At 32.5% G+C, this 23,906-nt stretch overlaps 1 protein-coding gene and 1 long non-coding RNA gene across 4 annotated transcripts in view; one reads left to right on the forward strand and one right to left on the reverse strand.

Moving 5' to 3' along the window:
- The window catches only part of LOC117215350, a 53,808-nt gene extending 30,177 nt beyond the window's left edge, over positions 1–23,631 (reverse strand). Inside the window, exons 1-2 of one of the 3 annotated variants that reach the window (XM_033461716.1) lie at positions 23,139–23,341; positions 16,125–16,413 (exon numbers count right to left, since the gene is read on the reverse strand). In XM_033461716.1, coding sequence (XP_033317607.1) covers positions 16,125–16,331 — 207 coding nt within the window. In that variant the 5' untranslated portion in view covers positions 16,332–16,413; positions 23,139–23,341. Of the gene's footprint in view, positions 1–16,124; positions 16,414–23,138; positions 23,342–23,493 lie in introns of those variants that run through there. The other 2 variants (XM_033461715.1, XM_033461714.1) reach the window with 2 other exon arrangements.
- Positions 7,611–13,571, forward strand: LOC117215352. The gene is made up of 4 exons (XR_004489073.1): positions 7,611–7,954; positions 10,855–11,085; positions 11,738–11,994; positions 13,093–13,571. It is a non-coding gene; the product is annotated as an uncharacterized LOC117215352 (long non-coding RNA).
- Positions 23,632–23,906: the final 275 nt, after the last annotated feature.

Genomic DNA, 23,906 nt, shown 5'->3' on the forward strand with positions numbered 1-23,906 from the left:
TAACATAATTAGGAATACGGGATATTATGCAATGCATAAATTCTATTTCATCGTATCGTATTTACGTCAATCGTATCGTATTTATGTGTATATTTAATTTAACTAATGGACCTTGTATTTACATCAAGATTGTTACCGAAATAAATATATTAACATAAACAAGATGGTTTTGAAAATTACGATACTTCTTATTAGAAAGAAAATTGTATTGAACTATACATATTTATGAATTATATAAAATTATCGAATTATTTAATTATGTAAAACTTTACGCGGATTAATTTGTTACGATCAAGAATAATTATTTAACTAGGTGTATTTTCTTTCTCTATTTACAGAATTATCTTTATTACAATCAGTTATAATATAATAATATTATTAATCTATTCAATTATATATTGTATATTACCATTTAATACAATATTGCTAAATATATATACATATATATTATACATATGACGCAGTAAATATTTTAAGAACTTGGACTTATGGCACTTGTCCAATATAGGATAATATATCTTAAAAAGGTTTTTTCCCTAAATCCTTTACCCAAATATTCCTATCTGTTGCTGCAAATATTTACATTTGTTTTGCCTTTCTTATTTTACTTGCACGCGAATCACAATGAAATTTGAAAATCAAACGCTACTGCGATATTCGAACATTTTGGATCTCTGTGATATTCTGTAATATATGGGAAAGTTTATTCGCAAATGGCAGAAATTTAACAAAAGTAAGTGCAGTTCAGATAATTCGCAATGCCAATAGGAAACGCTTGAACAATTCCAATTTAAGTGGCGGAGCACCGAGCATCCATGATATTTACACAGCCACTTGATAATATCAAATATTACATGCTATCCCCGATAAATAACGCCTGTATTCAAAATCACGCCGAGTCTATAAATCCTGAGGTCAAAGATTAAAATATCGGGAGTTCAACTACTCTGGCCTAGTTAAAGTTAATAAACTATTAATAGAGACAACTGCCAATACTGCTGCGCGACTGTTTTCGACCAAAAACTTCGGCACACTGACAATATTATTGACAGTTGCTACACTTTTAGTCGATACATTAAACTGATAAATGTAAATAACAAGTTAAATATTTAGATTAGCATCTTCTATCCATCTTCAGATGTTGCAAGCTATGAACACTATACATGTATACTAAGCAAGAATTTCTATTAATTGCTAGAAAATGTATAAATGCATAAATAATTTACTGTTTCACTTACTACTTATCTAGGTAATATTAATATTTATTATTACTCAATAAAATCACTTTCAAATGTTTATTGTCCTTTCACGGTAGTATAGCACATCTTTGATTGTAATATATGTGTAAGTACAAGTTAATGGAGATATTATTACAAAAATTTATCGTCCGAATTTTACATATATTTAATTTCATTATTATTCGTTTCCATAATTTCCACTTCTATTATTTGATCATTTCCATAAATATAGTCATTCGTATTCACATATGCTTAATCCGTACATATACACCCATATCATTATAAAATTATACACGTATATATTACATTTCTAATGATACTAGTGAAACATAAATCTACATCGATACTAAACGTTAATAAATAACGTGTTCTCGGCAAATTATAACGCAATTATGATTTACTCAAGAAAGTTTATTCTGCTGGATAACAAATCTAACAAGATATTTGATATTTGCGACTTCACAGTGTTTTATACATCTTAAAACAAACCGTCTTACAAAAAAATGCTTCTGAAGATTGACAAAAATGTATGTTGTAATATTATTAGAGATATTCATCTGAGAAGAATTAGGAAAATAAGTAAAAGATGAAATTTCAATATCAAATTCAAATATTCAATGGCTATTATTATATTATATGTATGTATGTATATATATATTAGAACAAACAAAGCCAGGTAGCTAATTACAGTGCTAATTGTTAATACACTCATTTATAAATAATTAAATTTAAAATTGAACTTTTCTTAAAACCAAAAGTATGAAACTACAAAAAATAGACGGAAAGGAAATACATCTTTTTAATAGACGCTTCAACATACATAACATCAGAACAATTGTTAAATTAGAAAGACAAAATTACTTCTAGAACACATCATCCTAGTCGATTTTAAATTCCTATCAAATCTTATTAATAGATAATTTAACATACCTGATGTTAAAACAATTGCCTAAAATTCATTACAAAGCACGTCGTTCCAATCGATTTTAAATTCAAAACCTTTCTGATAGATAATTTATAACATGAGTAACATATATGATATTAAAACGATTGTCTAATATTATTTCCAAAACGCATCATTCCAGACGATTTGTGATTCAAAATCTTTTTTAAACAGATTATTGAAATTACGCGATATTAAAACAACTGCTTGAAATTAATTCCAAAACACGTCGTTCCAATCGATTTTAAATTGAAAACTACAAAATGTTAGCTATGCACGACGGTAGAGTTGTAAGTTTAACGCGTATTAATTATTGCTGCAATAATCGCAGGAGATAGTCACTGGGTAGCCGTCACTGGTAGATGATTACGTAGTTAATCGAGTTCGGGGCCTTGCGAACATTTTGAAATAGGTGTAAGCGAGGTTTCCGCTGGTATTTAATCGAGCTGCAGCATGATTTAATTTGATTTGCTGGACGAGGCCTACGATCCATTGGGAGTATCGTAGATAGCTATGGAACAGGTGCCTGGCGTATCTAGTTCATTTACCATGCGGTTAATCATATCCGAGGGGAACATAGCTGCAGATCTCAATGGATTTATCTGTTAACGATTTGCGTTTAAGTTAATTGAAAGTTGCCGGCGTCGAGGTGCTTGGCAACTTAATAATATTATGCCAATCTAGTCTGAGCCGAGAATATTAATTTCGTCGCGAACAGGCTCAAGAATTCAGCATCTTCTGAATGTTTTAAAACCTTCCGAGACGAATTTCTTTTAGCGATGAACGCAATAACGTGATAGTACGGGCGATAATAAATTCAAATTTCAAGGAAATTCAGCTAAGCGTGACTTTCAAAGTGGGATGTCGTGCGGTGTTTCACAAAATTCGGCCAAACTATAGCTCCAAAGTGGTAGAGGAAACAACAAATTTTCATGCGGCAAAATTCAAGCTGATGTACGTGTCCACTGCAGAAACAACATTTCTTTTTTTTTTTTTTGTATGGGAGATATAAATTCATTTATACGCTATGTAACGAAATGCGAAAGAATGCGAAGGTTGAGAGGTAACATGAAAGGAACTGGGGAAGGAAAATATTCCTCTTCTTAGAGAAAAAGAAAAATGAAAGTGCAAAGTCAGAGGCAGCAATAAGTAGCATATTTATGACTTATAAATGTCACGAAGTAAAGACAGGATATTGATCTATAATTCATAAGAACGTATGTGAAGGTTTAGATGGATGAATGTTTAGAAGTTGCCAAGTCTATTTCAAAGCTGCGAAGGCCAAAATTAATAAATATTATGTTATTATAAATTCATTTTTACACCGATCAATGCACTTTATCACTCTCTGTAAGAAAATATTATACACTTGAGTATAATATTGAATAATTTGCATGATATTTTAGCTACAATTTTATAAAATACAACGGAATACTGTTGCACTGGTTTGGTGCACATAAAAATTTATAGCTAAATTTCAAATCTTTAGATGTGCAGGCTGGATGAATACGAGTTGAAATACGAGTCGAAATCGTTTAACTCTGCCTAGTAAAACTTTTTCTGTCATCTATCGTTTCAGAGCTACAACTTGGCCCAGTTACGTGGAACACTTTATAATTTCATTTTTTAATTTTTTTAAAAGTTAGGCACCTATCTCGAGACATATTGTTCCATTTGCCCCGAAGAGATAATAACGAATAATAATAACGAAATCAAAGGTAGAAAATGAATATAATCATTAACAATAACGCTGAAGGAACAAAAAAGCTACTAAACGTATTTGCTTTTGTTCTAGGAAACTATGCGAATGTAGCCATCCTCAAACGACTTGTCATAGTTAAAGCACGAAAATATATAGATCGATGAAATTTTTCTGCTAGAAAAAGAAGAAAAATGAGAATGAAAAAACGTGTTGAGTACATTCTTCTGTTAAAACATACTGTTTCTGATAAAACATTTGTTAAAATGTTTAAAAGGTAGTAAATGAGCATTGATATAACCGACTAATTCCCATACTAGTTTTAGAACAGCCGCCAGAATGCTTTGTCAGTTGTCGCAGTGGAGCGTAATTTCTGAGGACGGAGCAGCGACAAAAATTTACGTCCGTTTCAGTTGAAAATATGCCGACACGTACGCACATAGACATTGAAAATGCGCGCGTGAGAAAAATCGTGGAGGCGACGGGGGCGGGTAAAAAGGGGGTCGAAAGAGAGACAGGAAGTACGTAAAGAGAACAAAACAAGGTGAACAAGAAAAAAGCAGAGAGAGAGAAAGCTAGATTACCCAGGGAAATATAAACAAAGAACGCTTTCCGTACGTGTCAGCTGAATGAACAATGGTTATGGCGAAAGTTCTCTAACGGTACGTCCTGCACCTATGCGAGTATCGCGAATGTGCACCTACATTTCTGGATTGTCGACGATTTGTCAGCGAAACTTTCGTAGAGTTCCAGTATCCCGTTCTCGTACGAGAACTACCGACACCTGCGGAAAGTATGTCTTTTTCGATAGAAAACGGCCTGTTACGATAACGATGAGTAATGACCATTGCATATTTCCATTTCTCGGCTGATCGAGAAACAACATAAATAACGACGAATTTTTATCGCGAATTAATAAATGGCGATAGTTTCTCATGAAGTTCGCCAGTTTATATAACGCTATTTGCTTCTTTTCGTTTTGGGAGACTTTACATTAGTTTGGCACATTGAATGTACGAATTAAGTATTAAGTAAACTTTTCGGACAATCTAATATATATCATATCGCGAAATTCTTACCAGGGAAAATAAAAAGCTACTAAGTATAAATGATTATGTATGAGGAATTAATATAAGTGTTGAAGTAATTACTTCAAGAAGAACACTATACCTTTTTTTTTGTATATCCGTAATTTGGACACCGCTGTTACGTAGAAAATAGAATTTAGTGAAGCAAAAAAACTAAAAACAAGGAGAGGTCCGTATTATTGTGGCTTTCAATATGAATGTTGTTTTGGGTTACACGGTCTACAAAAAAAAAGCTATAAGTAGATTTCTATTGCTATTTCTTGTAGCATTCAACTAGAGCTACAAACCAAAGTTAACTTTCTGGTAATGTCCTTTGCTATAAATATATGAACGTGCTCCCTATCATCCTTCCTATTGTATTGTAACACTGTAAGAGTGAGGATCTGGATCAGCATACACTATACCTGTACTTATACCTATACTTATTTCAATACATTTTTCTATTACAAATTCATCCACTCGTTCCTCTATCAGTCAACCTCAACAATAAGCAAATTTGTAGGCCAATTGAAATTAAAGAAAATCAATGTGGATTTCTTAGTGCGATAAATTCAATCTTTTATAAATATCATTTATGGAAGATGTTACGCCACGAGGCTTACCACAGGCTGTATTTTCTAATCGTCGCTCGCGGTCCTACAACGTCGCAGGCAAACCGTCTTATCTGCCCGCCGGATCATATACAATGTATCGACGAGAGCATAGTTGTCGCCAAGCAGCGAGCTCTAGAAACGTCGATTTTTGACCGTTACGTTTTTCACACTAGAAGGGGCATACGTGATCATAGGCGCGAGCCGAGTGGCGTGACCCGAGCATAGTGGGGGTCGTCTTCCAAATGAGACAAAGGAATAATCGAAGGGCGTTCAGTTCCTTCTGACGAGTCTAACGTGACACTTCGACAAATCTGACGAGCAAACGAATTTATCTAGAGATATCGCAAAGTCGAGTCAAATTTCTGTAACATATTCATCATATTATTGTAAAATATATTATTCTATGTTAACCTGTTAATACAGTGTTACATTCATTAAACCACCTTTGTTATCTTAACCGAAACAGGGGAACGACTATTTCGCGGCGTCGATTAACATAATCGTAGCGAGAATTTACGCCTCTCGCTGACGCGACCGCGTCTCTCCGCGAACGGTCGTAACAGAAGAGCAGGTAACATTTTAAAATGAAACTATATCAAACATCGCCAATCTGTTCTTTTACTTTATCGAACGGTAAACAATTGTGTTGTTGCTTTGTATATTTGTTACACATATTTAATGAGTTACTTATAACACTGATGGTATTTCATGGAAGAATTCTGCGACGTCCCAAGAATGATTAATATCTTACAAAAAGTAAAAATAGATTGTAAAGTAGCTTTATTTATTAAAAGATTGTTGAAAGTTTGTAAACATATTCCAAATCTCTAGGGCTCTTTTCATAAAATATCTTTTTGGATATAAATCTATACTGTTATTATCGGTATACGCGTCCAAGTACTATTCATCTTCTCTCAAATTATACAAATATTCGAAAATGTAAATTGAAGCTATATAGATCAATGGGGACATGAATTTATGGTTGAATCGATTAAGTACAATAACAATTTAATGGAATGAGTTCAACCCTGTCGAAGATATAGAGGTTGGCTGCACATGGCGTAAATACGTGTATTTTTTATCAACAGCTCTTTGTTTTGTCGCATTAATAGAGAAATGAGTGAATGATTTGGAAATTTGTTGATCAATTGAAAATCAGGTCATATTGCCACTGAATACATTATTCGTATCTGAGAATACATTTTTTCTAAGCATCATTTTTTGTTAAAATACACACTGATAAATACACATCCATCGAAATTAGAAAATATATCGTAGAATGTTATGCTTAAATTAAAATTTTAATACCTTTTCGCAAATATTACTTATTAAAAACTTGTTTCAGATACATTTCACAATTAAAAGAAAACAGAGCAAATTGTTTAGAAAAGAATTAATCATTAAATTAATTCACAAATTTAGTATCACTAAATTTAACGTTACTTTGCTATTTTGTAAAAATTCTGTGATGTCGAATTTCGGACACTGCAGTACTATGCAGTAGACATAATGTGCTGAAAATGGCAGCGACTATATTATGTGACCTAAAATTACAGGAAAGTTTTCTAGAATTCCATGACGCATTCGCTAACGCTCCTATTAATATCAAATTACCTTTAGTATTATATTTCCTTAAAGTTTCAGCTCTGTAATCCGAAAATCTATCAAAATATTCTTCCACATATATTTACAAAAATAGGAACGCGAATAAATTCTAACGTGTAAGTGCACATATTACCTACACTTAGTTATAAACTATCAGTGAATCACATTGTTTCTAGACCTATGGCTAGACGTCCGTAAAGAAGTTTATCAATAATAATTTCAAAAGACTATTTCCTAATCAAGTTATTCAATGAAATTCGTATCCGTAGATTTCAGTGTTTCCGAATATAATACATTGGCTAGAAAGAATTATACAATGCTATTTAAAAAAGTGCAGATGACTCTTTTATTTAACAAAAATTTTGTTCGATGATTTCATAGTCGACTAGCTATTCGATAGCATCTAACTTTTGATAAAGAGCTTTTTTTATCGGGCCATTGATAGAGTGTAAAAAATCGTAGCAACCATTATGACCACTCCTACAGGAAGCCTAAATTTCAACCTTAAATTCTCAACTATTTGCTTCTCCTAATAAACTTCGTTGCTCGATTTAGGATCGATGGATCACCTTACCGCGGGGACTTCGTAATACGCCTTAATGAACTCTAATGGAATTCAATCGGCAGTCCTCGAGAACTTCAACCCGAGCGACACATTTGTGTTGCGAATACCTGGCCCATATATTGCCAGGGTTGCGCATAGAGTACAGTGCTTATGATAGATCATCCTGACAATGGAGCCAGCTTCGCAATACCTACGTCAACATCATAAATAGCTGTATATGAACGTATGTAGATCGGTATGTCCTACGTAAATCAAACAGAATTTCTTTAAGATGTTTCCTCCCTAACTTTCATGAATCTTCCTGATTGCTCGGGCCTTGAGAAATTAAATCGTCCCGCGAATTCAAAGGTCATTTATCATACAGTTAGAATTATAAGTAGATTGCGGGTGCTTACGCGTTCAAGAAAAATTGAAATGCACGAAAATATTTAGAATAAAATTGTAATAAAGTATGAACAGAATGTTTGCTTAGGTTCTATTTCTTTAATGATGTACGCAAAAATATTTAACACAATAGTGATAAGAATCCCAGTTTTTATTGATAGTATATTCTGTCATAACGCTGACAGAAATATTTTTGAATCTGAAGTTTCATTTCAATTGTCTCAGAAAAAAGATATTATAAATATGTATATTTAATAGATAACATCGATATTAAGACGAGAAGTATTGCAACTATATTCAATTAGTAAGTGGCCAAATTGACGTATAACAAATAAATTTTCGAAGCTGATTTCGTTGAAAACAAAGCCTCAAATCTAAAAAATTCTTTGTATATTTTCGATTATTTTTCATGTACAATCATTCCTTTTCCCGATATTTCATAAATAGTGGAACAACACATATATTCAACATTTAATGCATATTCTTCGCCTTTCTTATTGCACTATAAACTACGTTAATTGTATCTAAATACAAAATTAGGTTTAGTTCCACCGTAAGGAGATAGCTTATAAATATTTTGGATATTTGGATGAAAATATCGTTTGCATAAAAATTAATTGCAAATATTGAGCATAAAATAATGAAACAACATTTTAGCAGATTATACTTTACTCTGCTCCTACAATGTAAGCACGATTCCATTAATAGTAGCCGTAAAGTATACTGAATAAATAATTCAATAAACCGCCTGCTGGGCTAGATTAAAGCTACAGTTAATGATGCGTCAACAATTATTTTATAAGTGGAAAATTTAATAACGCTGTTGTGTTATAGACTTTCATAAATCTACGTTTATCAACAATTCATTTTTGTTAGAATGTACATTGAGTTGGAAAGTTCGATTTTATATTTTACTTCAACTTCTTTTTCCCCCGGTTCGATATATTTCCCATAAATTGAATTACTATATGCCTAATATAAGAAAAACATTTTTTTAATGCGGTGATTTCGAAATCTTTAACGTCTGGTTCTCCCTTAAATCCACACGAATCAAATATCGCTGCGGGATTAAAGTAAAGAAATATGCAAATTTCAAATGACAATAGCACGGAGAAACTTCTGCAAAACTTGAAATACAAAGTAGGGAAACTTTGAGGTGAACTACCAATTTCTCTGTGAACTACAGAACTTTCTGCATTTTCACTATGTCCTGCTCTGCAAGTTATTGTTAATCAATTTAAAAATCCACAAAAAGTATACAAATTTTACGGCCTTCTAACTTTTCTATAATTACATAAATAAATTATATACATACTTAAAATTATTGGTCTTTATCGTTATAAAAATATTCATAAATTGCCTTTTAATCATTGAAAAAAAATGGTTATATAATAAATAGGCACGAAATATTCTATCAATTAGCGAGAAAAAATTTGATTTTTATCTGTTGATATGCTATTAATATATAGTACACTGCAAACGTATTATCGTTTTGTGATTGAAAATTTACATCGCAGCATTATAAGAATTGATTTTACAGTATTTACGATTACTCGTACTTCGATATCTGCTGTTTTTTTCCTTTTTTTCGATTCGATCAAACTGTAATCCCTCGCGTGTTGAAACCCGGATCACGCTAGATTTCGTGTGCTTTAGAAGCGCTTTAGCACCCAATCAGTTCCCCTCGTAGCAAGTGGGCATCTCACGCAGGAATCAACGATAACAGCACAATTTTACAGTGAACAGAAAATGAAAACGTTTAAAAAGAGATCTACCATCGTTTCCGCTTTTTCTGTTAAAAACTATATTTGAACAAACCGTACAAGCACAAAAGAGTGTTCGCTGAAGCTTAGTTCGAAATTACAAGTACAATGCTTTACTACAAATTATTTTAACATTTTCTTCTAAGTAATCAACTAATTAATATTATAACCGAGCTATCACTAGACAAATTACGTATAATATGTAAAATTATGTATAATGAAATATTTATCAGATATTAGCGCACATTGTTCAAGAGTAATTTTTATCTGTTTTTTTTACGATTTAAATTAATATCCAAAAATGCCATATATGGTTCGTATAATACACAGTTTGAAAATTTCGTTGTAATATTAATAAGTTAACGCCTTTGAAGCAAATGATAACTAGCTTATAGTAAAATATTGTGTTCACAACAATGAATTAACGTAACTAACAGCTACACTCATTAAGGTATAATATAAACATAATTTACATGGAACGTTACTGTTGCTTATGTTAAACTAACATTATGTCGTGTGTATTATTCATTAACACAAGAGAACTGGTGTACTTGATTGTGCCATTGTAATTATATTCCAGTGCTTCAAGACTTTTCTATTTTCATAATACATTCATTCAATGCGCATTAAATAATTATTAATAATAGTGGAAAGCGTGTACGTATCCACGTTTATATTACGTTTCTTCATTATTTCTATAATACATTTCATTTATTATATATATTATGTATTATTATATAATATTATATACATACATATACATTATTATATATCTATAATATATTTAATATATTTCGGAACATATTGGTGAATTTTAATCGTTTAAACTTGGCATACTCTTGTATACATATACATATATATCATTGTATAATTTTATATAAGCTAACAATGTATATCTTTATATACATGCCCCATTACAAATGAAACTAAAACAAGTATAAAGCTATTTAACCGTATTATAGAAACCGTATTATAGAAGAGCGTCGTCACCGATCATCAATACACTACAAAGATTACGTGACGCGATGATGTTCTTAGCACGCTGCACATGAAATTAATGGGGAGAAGCTACTTCTTAAGAGCGAAGATAAGTTGATCGGATTTGAAGATAATCACAAGTTTAACGTTGGGAAGTTGACTTGAAAGAATTTGCCTTTGAGAGGAGTTGCTTGAAGACGATAGTATCGTCGTAGAGACGATATCGAGGGTGTGATAATAATTTTCCAATAAACAATTATTACAATTATTCTCTCCTCCTTGAGTTCTTCTCCTTTATTTCTCTATGAGCTACTCTTTATTCTGAAGAGTCAAAGCAAGAATAGAACTGATTTTAATGCATTTTGAAAATCATATTCGGTACCATACAAAACTATCATTTTCGTAGAACGACGTGAGAACGATATATTTTCAAAACAATTATTTTTATTTTTAAGAATCTACATAGCCAATCTGCATAATAACATAATCGTTTCTTTTCCAATAAAAACGTTTTCAATGAAGTAAGTATAATTAGATAAATAATATAATACACGTTTATCGTAAAGAACGCGTGCAAAAATTATACTTAAGTCTAAATAAACATTGATCTATTCAAAACTTTGACAAAATAGAACGTTTAACTACCGAATCAATAACTTCGGCATTGGAAACACTATCATGATGCATGATCAGATTAAAAAATAAACCGTTAGGCTTCTGGCTCTTAGAAAAATATCGTTATTACCAGAATTAAAAAGTAAAACCAAGATAGTGTAACTACTCTATCAAACAATATGTATTTTCTTGTTTATGCCATAAATATCATTCTAAAAAAAATGTTTCTAAATTACATAATAAAAAGTCGTCCATTAAAATACCAGAGTTATCCAATGGAGCCAAGAATGAATGTAATTTCGTGCAAGGTTCGATAGAAAGGAAAATTCTAAGGAAAGTTATCAGAACTCGTGCGAATACTCTCCTCAAATCGACGTAATAGCATGGAGAAACCACGCAATCTACCCGAAGAATGTATATATGCATACAGCCACGCAATTTGCTGCCACGCCACCCATACAACCAGTACATGCTAATGGAAATAATTCCACGACTTCCCCTCGAACTTATTTCTTTACAGAAGGTCTGTAATTTCTGTATTTTCACCTCAGCGCATTAATGGTTCTCAGGATCCCCTTCTTCAGCAGGTGACATCGAGAAACAATTAAGTAATTTCACGTTATAGATTACGTCGTTAAAACGATATCAAATATCAGTTCGTTAACGTCGTACGCTAACTGTATTAATTACTTGTAATAAAGTTCGATGTCTTCGTTAATGATACGTTATTACGAAGTTATACGTATACAAACATTTTAAGATATACTTGCACATAAGTAATTGATATATAGTTGATATTAAAATTGAAGCAATCTTGTGTTAACGTCTATTTAGCAACGATAAGATATATTACTAGAAGGTATTATATTTGTTCAGAGAATATTTCTACCTATCAATAAATGAAAACGAGATAAATCTCGTGTTAGTATTTCGCACATATTTTAATAAATCTGTATCTCCCAAAAATAAAATTCTTGATACTATTTGGGAAAATTGATCTTCCTTAAATTTTATTTAATTTATTTGCTGACGCGTATGAACTATAGATTTCCAATATTAATGTCTTGGTTCGATTTTCGAAGAGAGAAAGAGAACGAGCTACGTTTATTTCGTTGATAAAAAATATGAAGAGATTAAAGGAAATTTATTTAGTTTTATATAAAAATCTTTCAAAAAGTGTATTTATTTTTATTTCATTGACATTGCATATATAACTACTATACTAAAGTTTGCAAACAAATCGTTGCTACGTATATTACAATAAATATTAATAACCGCGTGATAGTTTGATATATATGACAAATAGTTTTCTTTTTAACAATTCACAGATTCTATATTTTGTAACAATAATAGAAAATTGTAACAATAATAGAAAAATTAATACGAGAAACGGATGGTTTTAATGTTGAAGCATACAAAATTTAAAAAGCCAATATCAGAAATAATTTTATATATTTTAAATAGACTGCCTATCATGAAATTTGTAAATAACGCCAAGAGTCGATGGCCCAAATTTACCCAAAATTTTAAAGAACCAATATCAGAGATAATTTCATATTTTTTAAATAGACTTCTTATCATGAAATATGTAAATAATTACTACAACTATTTGACATTTCAGACAGATTTGACTAATTCATAGTGGATATAACTGGTCTGTAAGATTCGGGATGCTGCATCGGAAGAATTAAATAGGTTGAATTCCGCCTGTCGATTGAACCTGGATAAAACCTCTGGTATGCAGCATCTCATCTCCGTGAATTATGAAAATCGTATTCAAGTGGAAAATTATTACGAAATGAATACTAGAGATCATGCAATCTAGATAATCTGCGAACTTAATTCCTTCAACAAGAAATAAGAGTATAATGGATATTGACAAGAACGTTGAATAAAAGAACAGCATAAACGATGTTATTAATTTTGAGGAATACTTTCCTATCGATACCGTGAATTCTCGATACAATCCATAACAGCATTTAAGTGATAATGACATTATTGTCGTCCAAACGAATTACATGTTTAATAATATAAGATGAAGCTTGTGGAAAAGACTTTTTCTAACAAAAATCATTTAAAGATGTACATACACTCTCGCTCAAAAGTCTTGGGGAATCTTCTAATTTGAATTTTAATAAAATTTTAATACTTGGTGTAGAATAGAAATTTTAAATTGCGCGCATATTTCAAGAATCGCAAATATACAATAATATAAAAATTAGATGAAATCTCACGTCCTGATATTTTTATTATATGGTTTGTTCTTTTCAGTTTTGGAGCCAACATAATAGCTGTTCTAAAACTTTCGAACGGCGATAAAAAAAGTGAAAAGTGAAAAGTTAATGAATGATTAAATGCAAATTAAGGCAGAATAAATCATCACGTGCCTACAAAAGACAATTTATCACACGAAGTATTTAATTAATAAAGACCAGTACCTCTGCAGGTTGTCAATCAAACACTTGACGCAATTAAGACTCTGAAGATCAAGAGGAGCTCTAGGTAACATAGAATCCCTAGGTAGTGAACTCATACTCCTCGAGGGTGTAACTTTTTAAACCTTCAACGCGAGGCGCTTATCCATTTACATATTCTTTTGAGCGCGAGGTGAAATAGCTGTAACCTACTCTGATTCTATAAAAGGCGAAAAGAATCTAATCAACAGATTTACTTGTCAAAAAGTTCAAAAAGGTAATGGAAATTTTTATGGAAACGTACATTTCGCGTCAAGATGCTTCGCATAGGATTGAAATAACCGATCTTCCGTTTCTGTTATGACAAAATATAATTTAGAAGATTACGCAGTTAGAATAATCTGACAAATTCAAAATGAAAATGAGGATCGAAAAGATATCGAGAATTTTAATTAATGCTTTTAGAAATCACGAAAGATCATCTGCTTCGATTTTATGTTAGACAGTTTGCCAAATTTAAATCACAATAACGGTCAATATATTCTGTATTCGCTTCGATATTATATTAATGTATACGCGTTTGAAATAATGTTGAAATTGTATTGTCTATTTAATCAACTGATTGCGAAAGCATTTGCATGCTGAATTCAAATAATGCTTCGGTAATACATTAAATGAACACGGTACAGACATCTTATTGCTCAAATAGAACTTGCTAAAATTGATTTCTTGCTTTCGCTTTTAATGTAATTCCTCGCAATATATTTAATAGAAACCGAGTTTATTAATAAGTTTAGTAGTAATTATAAGTTTTTAAGTTCGAATGCAGGACTAAGGAATCTATGGAAGATCAGTATTATTTCCATTTAATATTAAAAATGACTTACTAAAAATTCCAATATATTGCGTAAACTATGCACAAATTCAATGTAGAAATCTCAATTGAATACTCTGTTATACTATATATAAAACAAATAATATTTTATAATTTGTAATTTTAATGAATATATAGATACAATAAAATTGTTACAATAATATCATGTAACTTTTATAAATTCACAAACCTACGACCACAGTTACTATTTATGAAATAATCTAAAGGAAGATTTGTTTAGTTATAATCATCCACGATACGTTTTCACATAACCAGTGCTAATCACATAAGCGAGTAAAAGAAATATTTTCCAAAAAGGAAATTATGTAACATGCAACGTATAATAGCGCGTAATTCCTAACCAATTTTCAATGCGTATAACTTGTTAGTCTTCATCGATTAGATACATATATCTATGTATGTACAATCGACGACTAAATTCATTTCCAGTAACGACATAATAACCATGTAATCGAATAATCGTATCCATCCACTTTAGCCCAAATACGAGCACACTACTACGTGCGATTTTAACCACGGCGTACCGTCACGGTCCCTTGCTTCCCCTCAATCTCGTTGACGAGCGATTACTGCGCATACCGTGATGAAATGTGCCATAAACCGGCAAAGTGTAAGAAGTACAAAGGCCACTTCTTCCGAAGAAACAATCCAGATAAAATACATACATTTTCCTGTCTCTCTGCGGATTAAGAGGTGCGCATGGGACTAGGGGAAGCTACAGACGAGCCTCGCTATTCAAGAAAAATACATTTAACTTGGCGCGTATAAAGAGTTAATTATCTTAACCCTCCATCCACGTACTGGTTTGCTTCTGACAATAATTTTAAATAATTTCTTACTTTTCCTATATCTTCATTTAAATTGTGCTCTGCTTAAATAAATTAAGGTAACATATAGCAGTAGAAATTATGGGACGATATTCTAGAAACCTGGAAGAATGTTGAAGAGTTTTAAGGGATATTTAAAAACACAAGAGCCTTCAAATCTCTAAACATGAACGTAAACGACCCAGTGTGCAGATGACGCCAGTAAAATTAAAGTTTCAGTCAAAGGGTTGAGTAAAATTTAAAAAGAAACAGCTGTATTTTAGAAGTATTAGAAAATCATAAATATAACTTCTTAAGAGATAAATTTGATGTTATATCTACGGAAATTTATTTCATTTTAATCTGCCATTTTTCTATAATAAGATAATAATCGCAGGCTTGAGAAACTTCAAAACGATCCCCGTTTTTCGTTCGTTAAATTACACGGGAAACTAATTTCACAGATGCCACGACGCCCTTCTATTATCCGCCAGATCACGGTGTAAACAAAACAAATAGAACAAATAGTTGTACTCACCACATCGATGAGCTGCGAAAGTTTCAATTTAATGCATACACGTAGTACGTCCGAGGTATTCACAACAGGGCGCACTAGTTTGTTATAGTTAGAAAGCAAGTCGTCGTAAAGGCGTTTCGCGTCTGGATTGCCGGCGACAGCACCGTGAACCACCAACGCCGAGAGGAACCATACGCGCAGTGTTTCCCCTATTATGGGGGGCATCATGGACCCCTGCTTCCTCCACTATGGCTAACACACTCGTCCCTATCGAACTCCTGCTCGACTGCACTAACCACGAACCACGAATCTGTAAAAAGTATCAAATAAAACGCGTATAAACTTGTGAATTCTTAATGATAATGGAATTCTAATATTTCAGAGATAATTATTGAATGAACATCTTTTATTTGAAAATATCGCTGTAAAGACAATATTAACGATACAATACTTTTATAACGTATGTGATCGATGTAGAAATCTGAATTGAATAGTTTGTTATAAACCTGAATCGAATGTTTCCTTATAAATATAAATTGTTTGTTTTCTTATAAATCTGAATTGAATTATTTTATTATAGATCTGAACCGATTATTTTGCTATAAATTTCAATTGAATGTTATATTGCATTAGGTATATGTAAAAGAATGTAACAATATTTTATTTTTATAATTTCAATAATGAATACGTACAATGACATTTAACGTTGTTACAATATTATCATGTAGATAGTAATAAATTTGTGTAAGTCTACCAATGTACCATAGGAGAAAAGTATTATGAATATTTATAAAATTCTATTTGCTTATCTCTGCATACTGTTTGTGTTTTATTTAATACATCATTGTACTGATACCAAGTAATGCACGTCTGTATTGCAATTGCTGGTCCCTACTTTTGAAATTAAAAAGAGAAATTGTAATCAACTACGTTTATTCTTTTACACAAACAAGTCTCAGCTTGTATGTAGAAGATTAAGTACAAGAAGATTCCGCATTTGTTGACTCATACTAGTTTTTGGATATGGTATAATACGAGTATGGTATACTAAAAATCCTAATTTTATACAAATAAAAATAACCGAATGTGAAATAACTGATTTTGTAGTACTATTACGATAATGCATCGAAACGATAATTTCTGTTGCTGTTTTATTGTAATGAGACGATTACTATTACGAATATTACAGTTAAAAGAAGTTAAGAAAGCTAAAATTATTGTAAATGACAAACGTAAATATATTTTGTATTGTTTTCATCTCACTTTCTATTAACATCTACCACTATTTACATGACTACATGTATAAAAGTTAACGCAATTTAGACTACATAAAAGAACAACATAAAACAAACGCTGAATCTGCAATTGAATTTTGGATCCTACGACAAGTCTTTTAAGTTTGAAGAAAGGTTTTAAATCTTAAATATTTTGTTCGTTTACCTCAGTCATAATTAATATTGTTACATGTTACATTATATTGTTTACATGTTCTGAAATTTGAAATATGTGTCTTGTTCATCTGTGAACATTACTATATATTATTTCATTACAAATGGCATAAATTATATCTCGCATAAAATTAGCTTAAAGAGCTAATCATTTTCAACAGCCTTTCTAAAGATACTTAATTAGATTTTCAAGAATTTTCGGAAGTCTACGAATAACATACATTTAAATAATTAGAGCAATTTAGATATAAGCTGTATATGAAAAATCTGCTATAGTGCTACTAAAACGAAAATAGCTGTAAGCCATATGATAATGTTCTAAATTGTACTTGAAAAAATGTTTCACCAGCGTTAAGCTATTAAAGCGGTTGAAAATGTCAGGTAGGCATAGATGCGATGCTGTAGAGTATTTCTCCAATTATCTGAATTGTCATGATTCCAGATTGTACTGGTATGATAGGTGTACGATCAATCTGACCATGGAATGTATTGAAGTATCCATGAAATGCGCGAATTTCAATGCTTTCAAATAGTAGATACTCCAACCATATCAGCTGCATCGATATCTTCAAACTATGAAGTAAGACATTTCATTGGTTTCCTATATCTAATGAAGTGAAATTTGATTGTGAAACATACTTGTCTAATATGGTAGAATCGAACAATAATCGATAAGGCATGTTTGTTACATATTCGAGCGCAGATTTTGCAATGGAGAATGGATTTCCAAATGGCTGTAATAAACTGTACTACTATGTCACAGAATTTTTGAAAAATTCATTTGTTACTTAACCAAATTTTACTAACACATATATATTAATATAACTGGTATACTATAATTAAGTAGTATAATTAACTATATAATTAATATAACCAATATAAATATAAATAGTAATTTAACGCAATAGAATTCCTTTAGAATGAAAAGAAAGACACAAAAATGTATCGATACTCTGCTTATCCATTGTCTTGTTATGCCACTTTGTATTTCCCTAACAATATATTTCAATAGTTGTTTCATATTTTATTATATATACATATATACACACAATTTATTCAATTCAATAATTTTCATCATAACTTGTTAAAACAGAACAGTCGGCAGTATTATTCTAGAAATACTATTGCCATATTTTACGAGATAAACTGAATTTAAATCTTGTACAGGACAAGTGAAAAAAAAACTTGGCAAGAGCTGTCGAAGTATATATTCTTCTCGTGCGACGATGCAACCCAAAAAGTACTAAGAGAAGAATGTTGATAGCTGTATCTCCAGAAATTAAAATTTTGCATTTTTAAGACCTAAAGCGTGTCCCGGATATTTTTAGTAACTCGTCTACTTGAAATATATCACATACTATATTCAGATTTAAGAAATATAAAACAATTCACTAACGTGAGATTGTTACAGTTTACGACTTCTAGACTGCAGAGTTTTATGCGTACAAGAACACATAGAATATATTGCAATATTCGTACATATAATATTCATGATAATACGTGAAATTAATCTTTGTATAGATACTATTTGTTTAATTGCGTTCTTCCAAATATGAATTCGCATAAATATATCCACAGTTTACATAATAATCTCTTTTCCCTTCGTTTCTCTTTCATATAATAAAATACCAGATTTAATACTTAACACGTTATTTAAAATACAAATAATATAATTCTAAAAAATATAATTAGTAAAACGTTGTAAGAACGACATAAGAACATAAAATATTATTTAACACGACAGCAAAGGAGTACTTTCAGCAACGACAATCAAATATAGTTCCAAATGTCGTCTAAACTTTAGACAATTACATCCAATGTATTAAGAAAATTCATGGAGAAGAGATTGTATTTGCCTTAGCCTATCAGACCTTCATTAAGAATCTCGATCAACTAGAAGAACACATTCGACGTAAGAGTGGCAAATACGATCTCAACGGCCATTCTATTCTCATCACCTAAGCAAAGTAAAGATACGTCACACTTGCTAACGACATCCAGTTTAGGAGAACGTTACACCGCCCAGGTGTAATTAAGCCGAGAACATTAAACATTCAATAATTGTGACGTAACTGGCTCAAAATGATTGCAAATTTTATGGTAATTATATAACAAATTCGGACCTCTTAGAAGTATTTATCGTGCAAATAAATCGAGACAATTATGCAATATATAGTATAATAAGTGCAAAAATAACCGTGTACAATATTTATGTCTTGGTTTCAATGAAATATGAAGTACGATATATACATAGAAAAAATGTTGGATTTCCCTTTATACTTTATAGAAGTTAAACGTCAAGCGACGAATTAGATTAAGAGGAAAGACAAAAAGCGCCTTCGCTAACCTATCGTTGAAAGGTACAAAATTGAATGCCTAGCACGCTCCGGAATATAATTTAAATAACTTAATTTATCGCACATCGGTCCCACGATAATGTATATTAAGAGAGTTGCGGTAATCATATTTTCCCTGACATTAAAAAGCTATTAATACTGTCGTGCAGCTTACTTTAAGTTCCAAGACTTCCATTTGCCATGCATCTGCGCCATAATAAAATTTCCATGTTTCGCAGGGGTATAATACTTAGAATCAACTTAGACGCCATTCGCAATTATATTAATTACCTGTTCTGCAGAGAACGAACTACAGTCAGTCAAGTCGCTATTCAAAGTTGGATTAATCCGTTTAATAAGTTCCGACTGAGGTATTAAGAGCAAGAAAATTGATAGAAGAATTGCCTTCTTCAAAAAGTAAAAGCGAAATACGATATTTCATTACGAAAAGAAATTGTAGTCGGACAGTCTTGAAATTCGAGAAGAACCATAATGTCAGGTGAACGAAACGTTAATGGCACGAGTAACAGATTCGTGAGACAGACATTTCAAACCTGATAGATAATACTTTATCGATTCATACTCATACAGATAATTTAAATAAGTGACTCTTCATCCTGTTAGGATCCTCGAATTTTACTCGATTCACTTCCATCTCTATCGAAAAAAAGACTTTCAACGTTTCAAGAATATTTTTAGAGAAATACTAAAATAAAAAATTATACGTACCTATCGATAACAATTCTTTCTTATTCTCCTGAAACTTATGATACTTTCCAACGATAGGAAAATATGATTTAGTCAGAGATGATCCAAAGAATACAGGAAATTTAACTAAAAGGAATAAAAGTACAATTTTAAATTAAACGCGCATGGCACCGTAATTAAAAGAACTGGTAACGCACAAAGGTGGTAACCTGTAAACACCAGAAAGTATCCTAGCTATGTATGCAATTAGGTTAGTTATTAATACTCGCTTAATTGCATTTTAATGCGTCATTTATTCGAAAGTAATCAACGGAAAGTCGAAAGTAATTGCCACTAAAGTTCAAAATACAAATGCAATGAATAGTAGAAATCGGAAAGGTGTGCTTAATTTCTCAGAAGCGAAAGCAAATAAGAACGCTAGTGTCGCTATTAAAGGACAACGAAACGTTGCACCCATCATTTCCGAGCGGTACATTGGCAAGCAACTGATTGATTCGCGTATCTCGCGAAAGGCCATTAGAGGAAAGTACGCTGCAATTCAACGAGATAACCGCTGGATGTAAATTCAAGCCTATACCTGACAGCATTTAATCCGATTTTCAACGATCGTTATGCAGGTAGTCTGATCAGTCCAGGTGAACCACTCATCGGTGCTGGGATTAGGATTAGCTCAATGGATTTTCCACTTGGATATCAAACTGGCAACTCGTACGTTTTCCACTCACAAATTACGCTATGCTACAAACATTCACGTAAACAGAAGACAATATCGTTACGATTCAATCACGAATAGTTGCTGATGTTATACATGTATCGGATCCTGAACGCAGGTAGCGTATCTTTCCTGATAATAATAGCGAGATAATACGTTTATATTCTCATAATATTATTATTTCTCATAAGTAGACTGCGACTTTTTATATATTCGTAGGAAATTTGACGGCCCCAAAAAATGCACGTAATAAAGAAAAGCATGTAAGTAAACCAAAAATATAATACTTGTTATTATATTTAATAAATCAATTGTCTATCTAGGTTTTATCTTTTAAGAATAAGAAATGTTACATTCAGTCTACTCATAAAAATGTTATATTTATGTTACGTTAAACATAGATATAAATGTTGAAATCTACAGTTCGATTACATATATGTATATCAGCAAGGAATATAGTATTAGGTATACTGTTATTGTTACTTATAAACATACACAAAGTATCCAATATTACCAAAGTATTCGATATAACTACTTCTGCCAATAGATCATCTATCGCTCTTCGCGACTTTGTCATAAATCTTTGAAGATAATCTCGAACATTCCGAGCTTCTATGCGGTTAATTCATGACGTTTGATGCATCAATTATGATTAAACTAATTTCACTTGTTTCATTTGGTGAAGAATGTGTTTCAGCAATGCCATACAGTTCGATTAATTGAAATAAACATGTCAATGACAAATGCACACATAAAATATCTTGCAATGTCGGAAATTATTTGATATTATTGATATACTTCCTTCATAGTTGTATACAGATTTTAATGTCTGCCATATGTTGTAAACATAATCGCACATTGCTGGAAACAAGATATCGACAAATTATCAACTGGACTTTTTATACATAAAATAGAGCAATGAAAATTGATATTGGCAAAATACAAGTAAAAACGTATTAAGCAAGTAAAAAGTACCGTTATTCGAATTCAAAATTTGAAACTGAAATACGTAGTTAATACTATCGAAAACACTAGAAGACTGACACAATGCACAACTCGAAACATCGTAATGGAGATCGCAGATTCATGATCGATATCGATGATAGATCGATAGTGCGCTAGTCAGATAGGGGAAACAAGATTCCGCCATCGAACGTCGAAAAGCAAAAAAGAGGGGGAAAAACGAGAGAGCGAAGCTAACGAATATGAATGTCGTTAGTCGTTAGGGAGAAAATCCGGCCATTCGTTTCCGTCTCGTAGCTGGCTGGAGATTTGAATTACCCGTACGAGACTAAATTTCCTCCTCTTCTAAGCATCGCGACTCACCGATGGGCGGCCCGCGTGCCGTATTTCAACTCGGTGTCACCGCACGCACCGATACACAAGTGGAAACGTGAATTTACGATGGATCACGTACATGCGCTCGGCAATGACGAAGGATCGATCAACACTCTACTCTCACCTACGGTCCCTACTAGTCTGAATGTCTAATTACTTTTGCGCTGCTAACTAGGTCAATGATATTTTATTTCGGATAATCGCAGCTCATGAAACAGGTGACCTTCTTTTGCGAGAACTGCGCGACGTCTTCGTTCGTCGTAACACACCAACACCAAGTCATTAACGCGCCCGCGATTTTCACACGGTGTATTTTCGCCGTGCTTTACCCTTCGTGAACACTTCTCGCTATTTCCCTCCGTTCAATCACGATCGCCATCAATATACACAAAAAGTTTATGGCGGGCTTCGCAGTTGCACGAATGTACGGTTTATGAACCTTTGAAGAAATTAACCGTGCGGGCTGAACGAAAAATAAATAACGAAAATTTACGATAAACAATTATGACCGATAAGAACCATCGGTTGCTTCACAAGGGTATCAAGCTTTTATCACGTTTCGTTAAGTGATTAATTAATTGCCAACAGTCTAAACTGTATCCCTGGCAAACGTAAACTGTGTCGTTGTTCGAACAATCTGCATACACAAATGACAAACGCTGTTAAGAACTAAACACATGAAACATTAATCCCTGGATTTGTAAAAATCTTCTGTCATAAAGCGTGGAGTTTATGCATTACGAGAGTAAACAAATTGACGAAAAATAAGAAACGTTAGTACCGTAAAAAAATAAGCAAAGATCGAAGCGTATATTAATCGCAACGAGGGTTGGCAATATGACACTGACTTAACCTCGCACGCTCCAGGCCACGCCGGTGTTGAAACAGCTCCCGAAACCACTGCACACTCGCACGCACTGCACCCACGACTGAACAACGGGGGGGTCCGAGTCTCGGCTGTCGTTCTAGGGTTCTAGGATTTCGCCCGGCCGGCGGCGCCACTGGGCACGCACACGTACCAGGAGAGCCGCGAAAGCGTAACAGGAGAACACCAAGATCCAGAGAGAGAAAAAGACAGAGAGGACAACGAAGAGTCGGGTAGGAATCTGGACCAATCTTGCGCGCGCATAAGCGCGATGCCTTTATGTATGCACGCGACGCGGTGTATTGGTACAATAGTCGGCAAGGTGCTATCTCAAAAAAAAAAGGTGTCGATGCTCCGCCCACGAAAGGCTTCGTTGTAGAAAAGATTAAGCCCTTT

This window comes from Bombus bifarius, unplaced genomic scaffold (genome assembly GCF_011952205.1).
Source record: "Bombus bifarius isolate JDL3187 unplaced genomic scaffold, Bbif_JDL3187 scf7180000009537, whole genome shotgun sequence".
In the NCBI taxonomy this organism is placed as follows: Eukaryota; Metazoa; Arthropoda; class Insecta; order Hymenoptera; family Apidae; genus Bombus; species Bombus bifarius.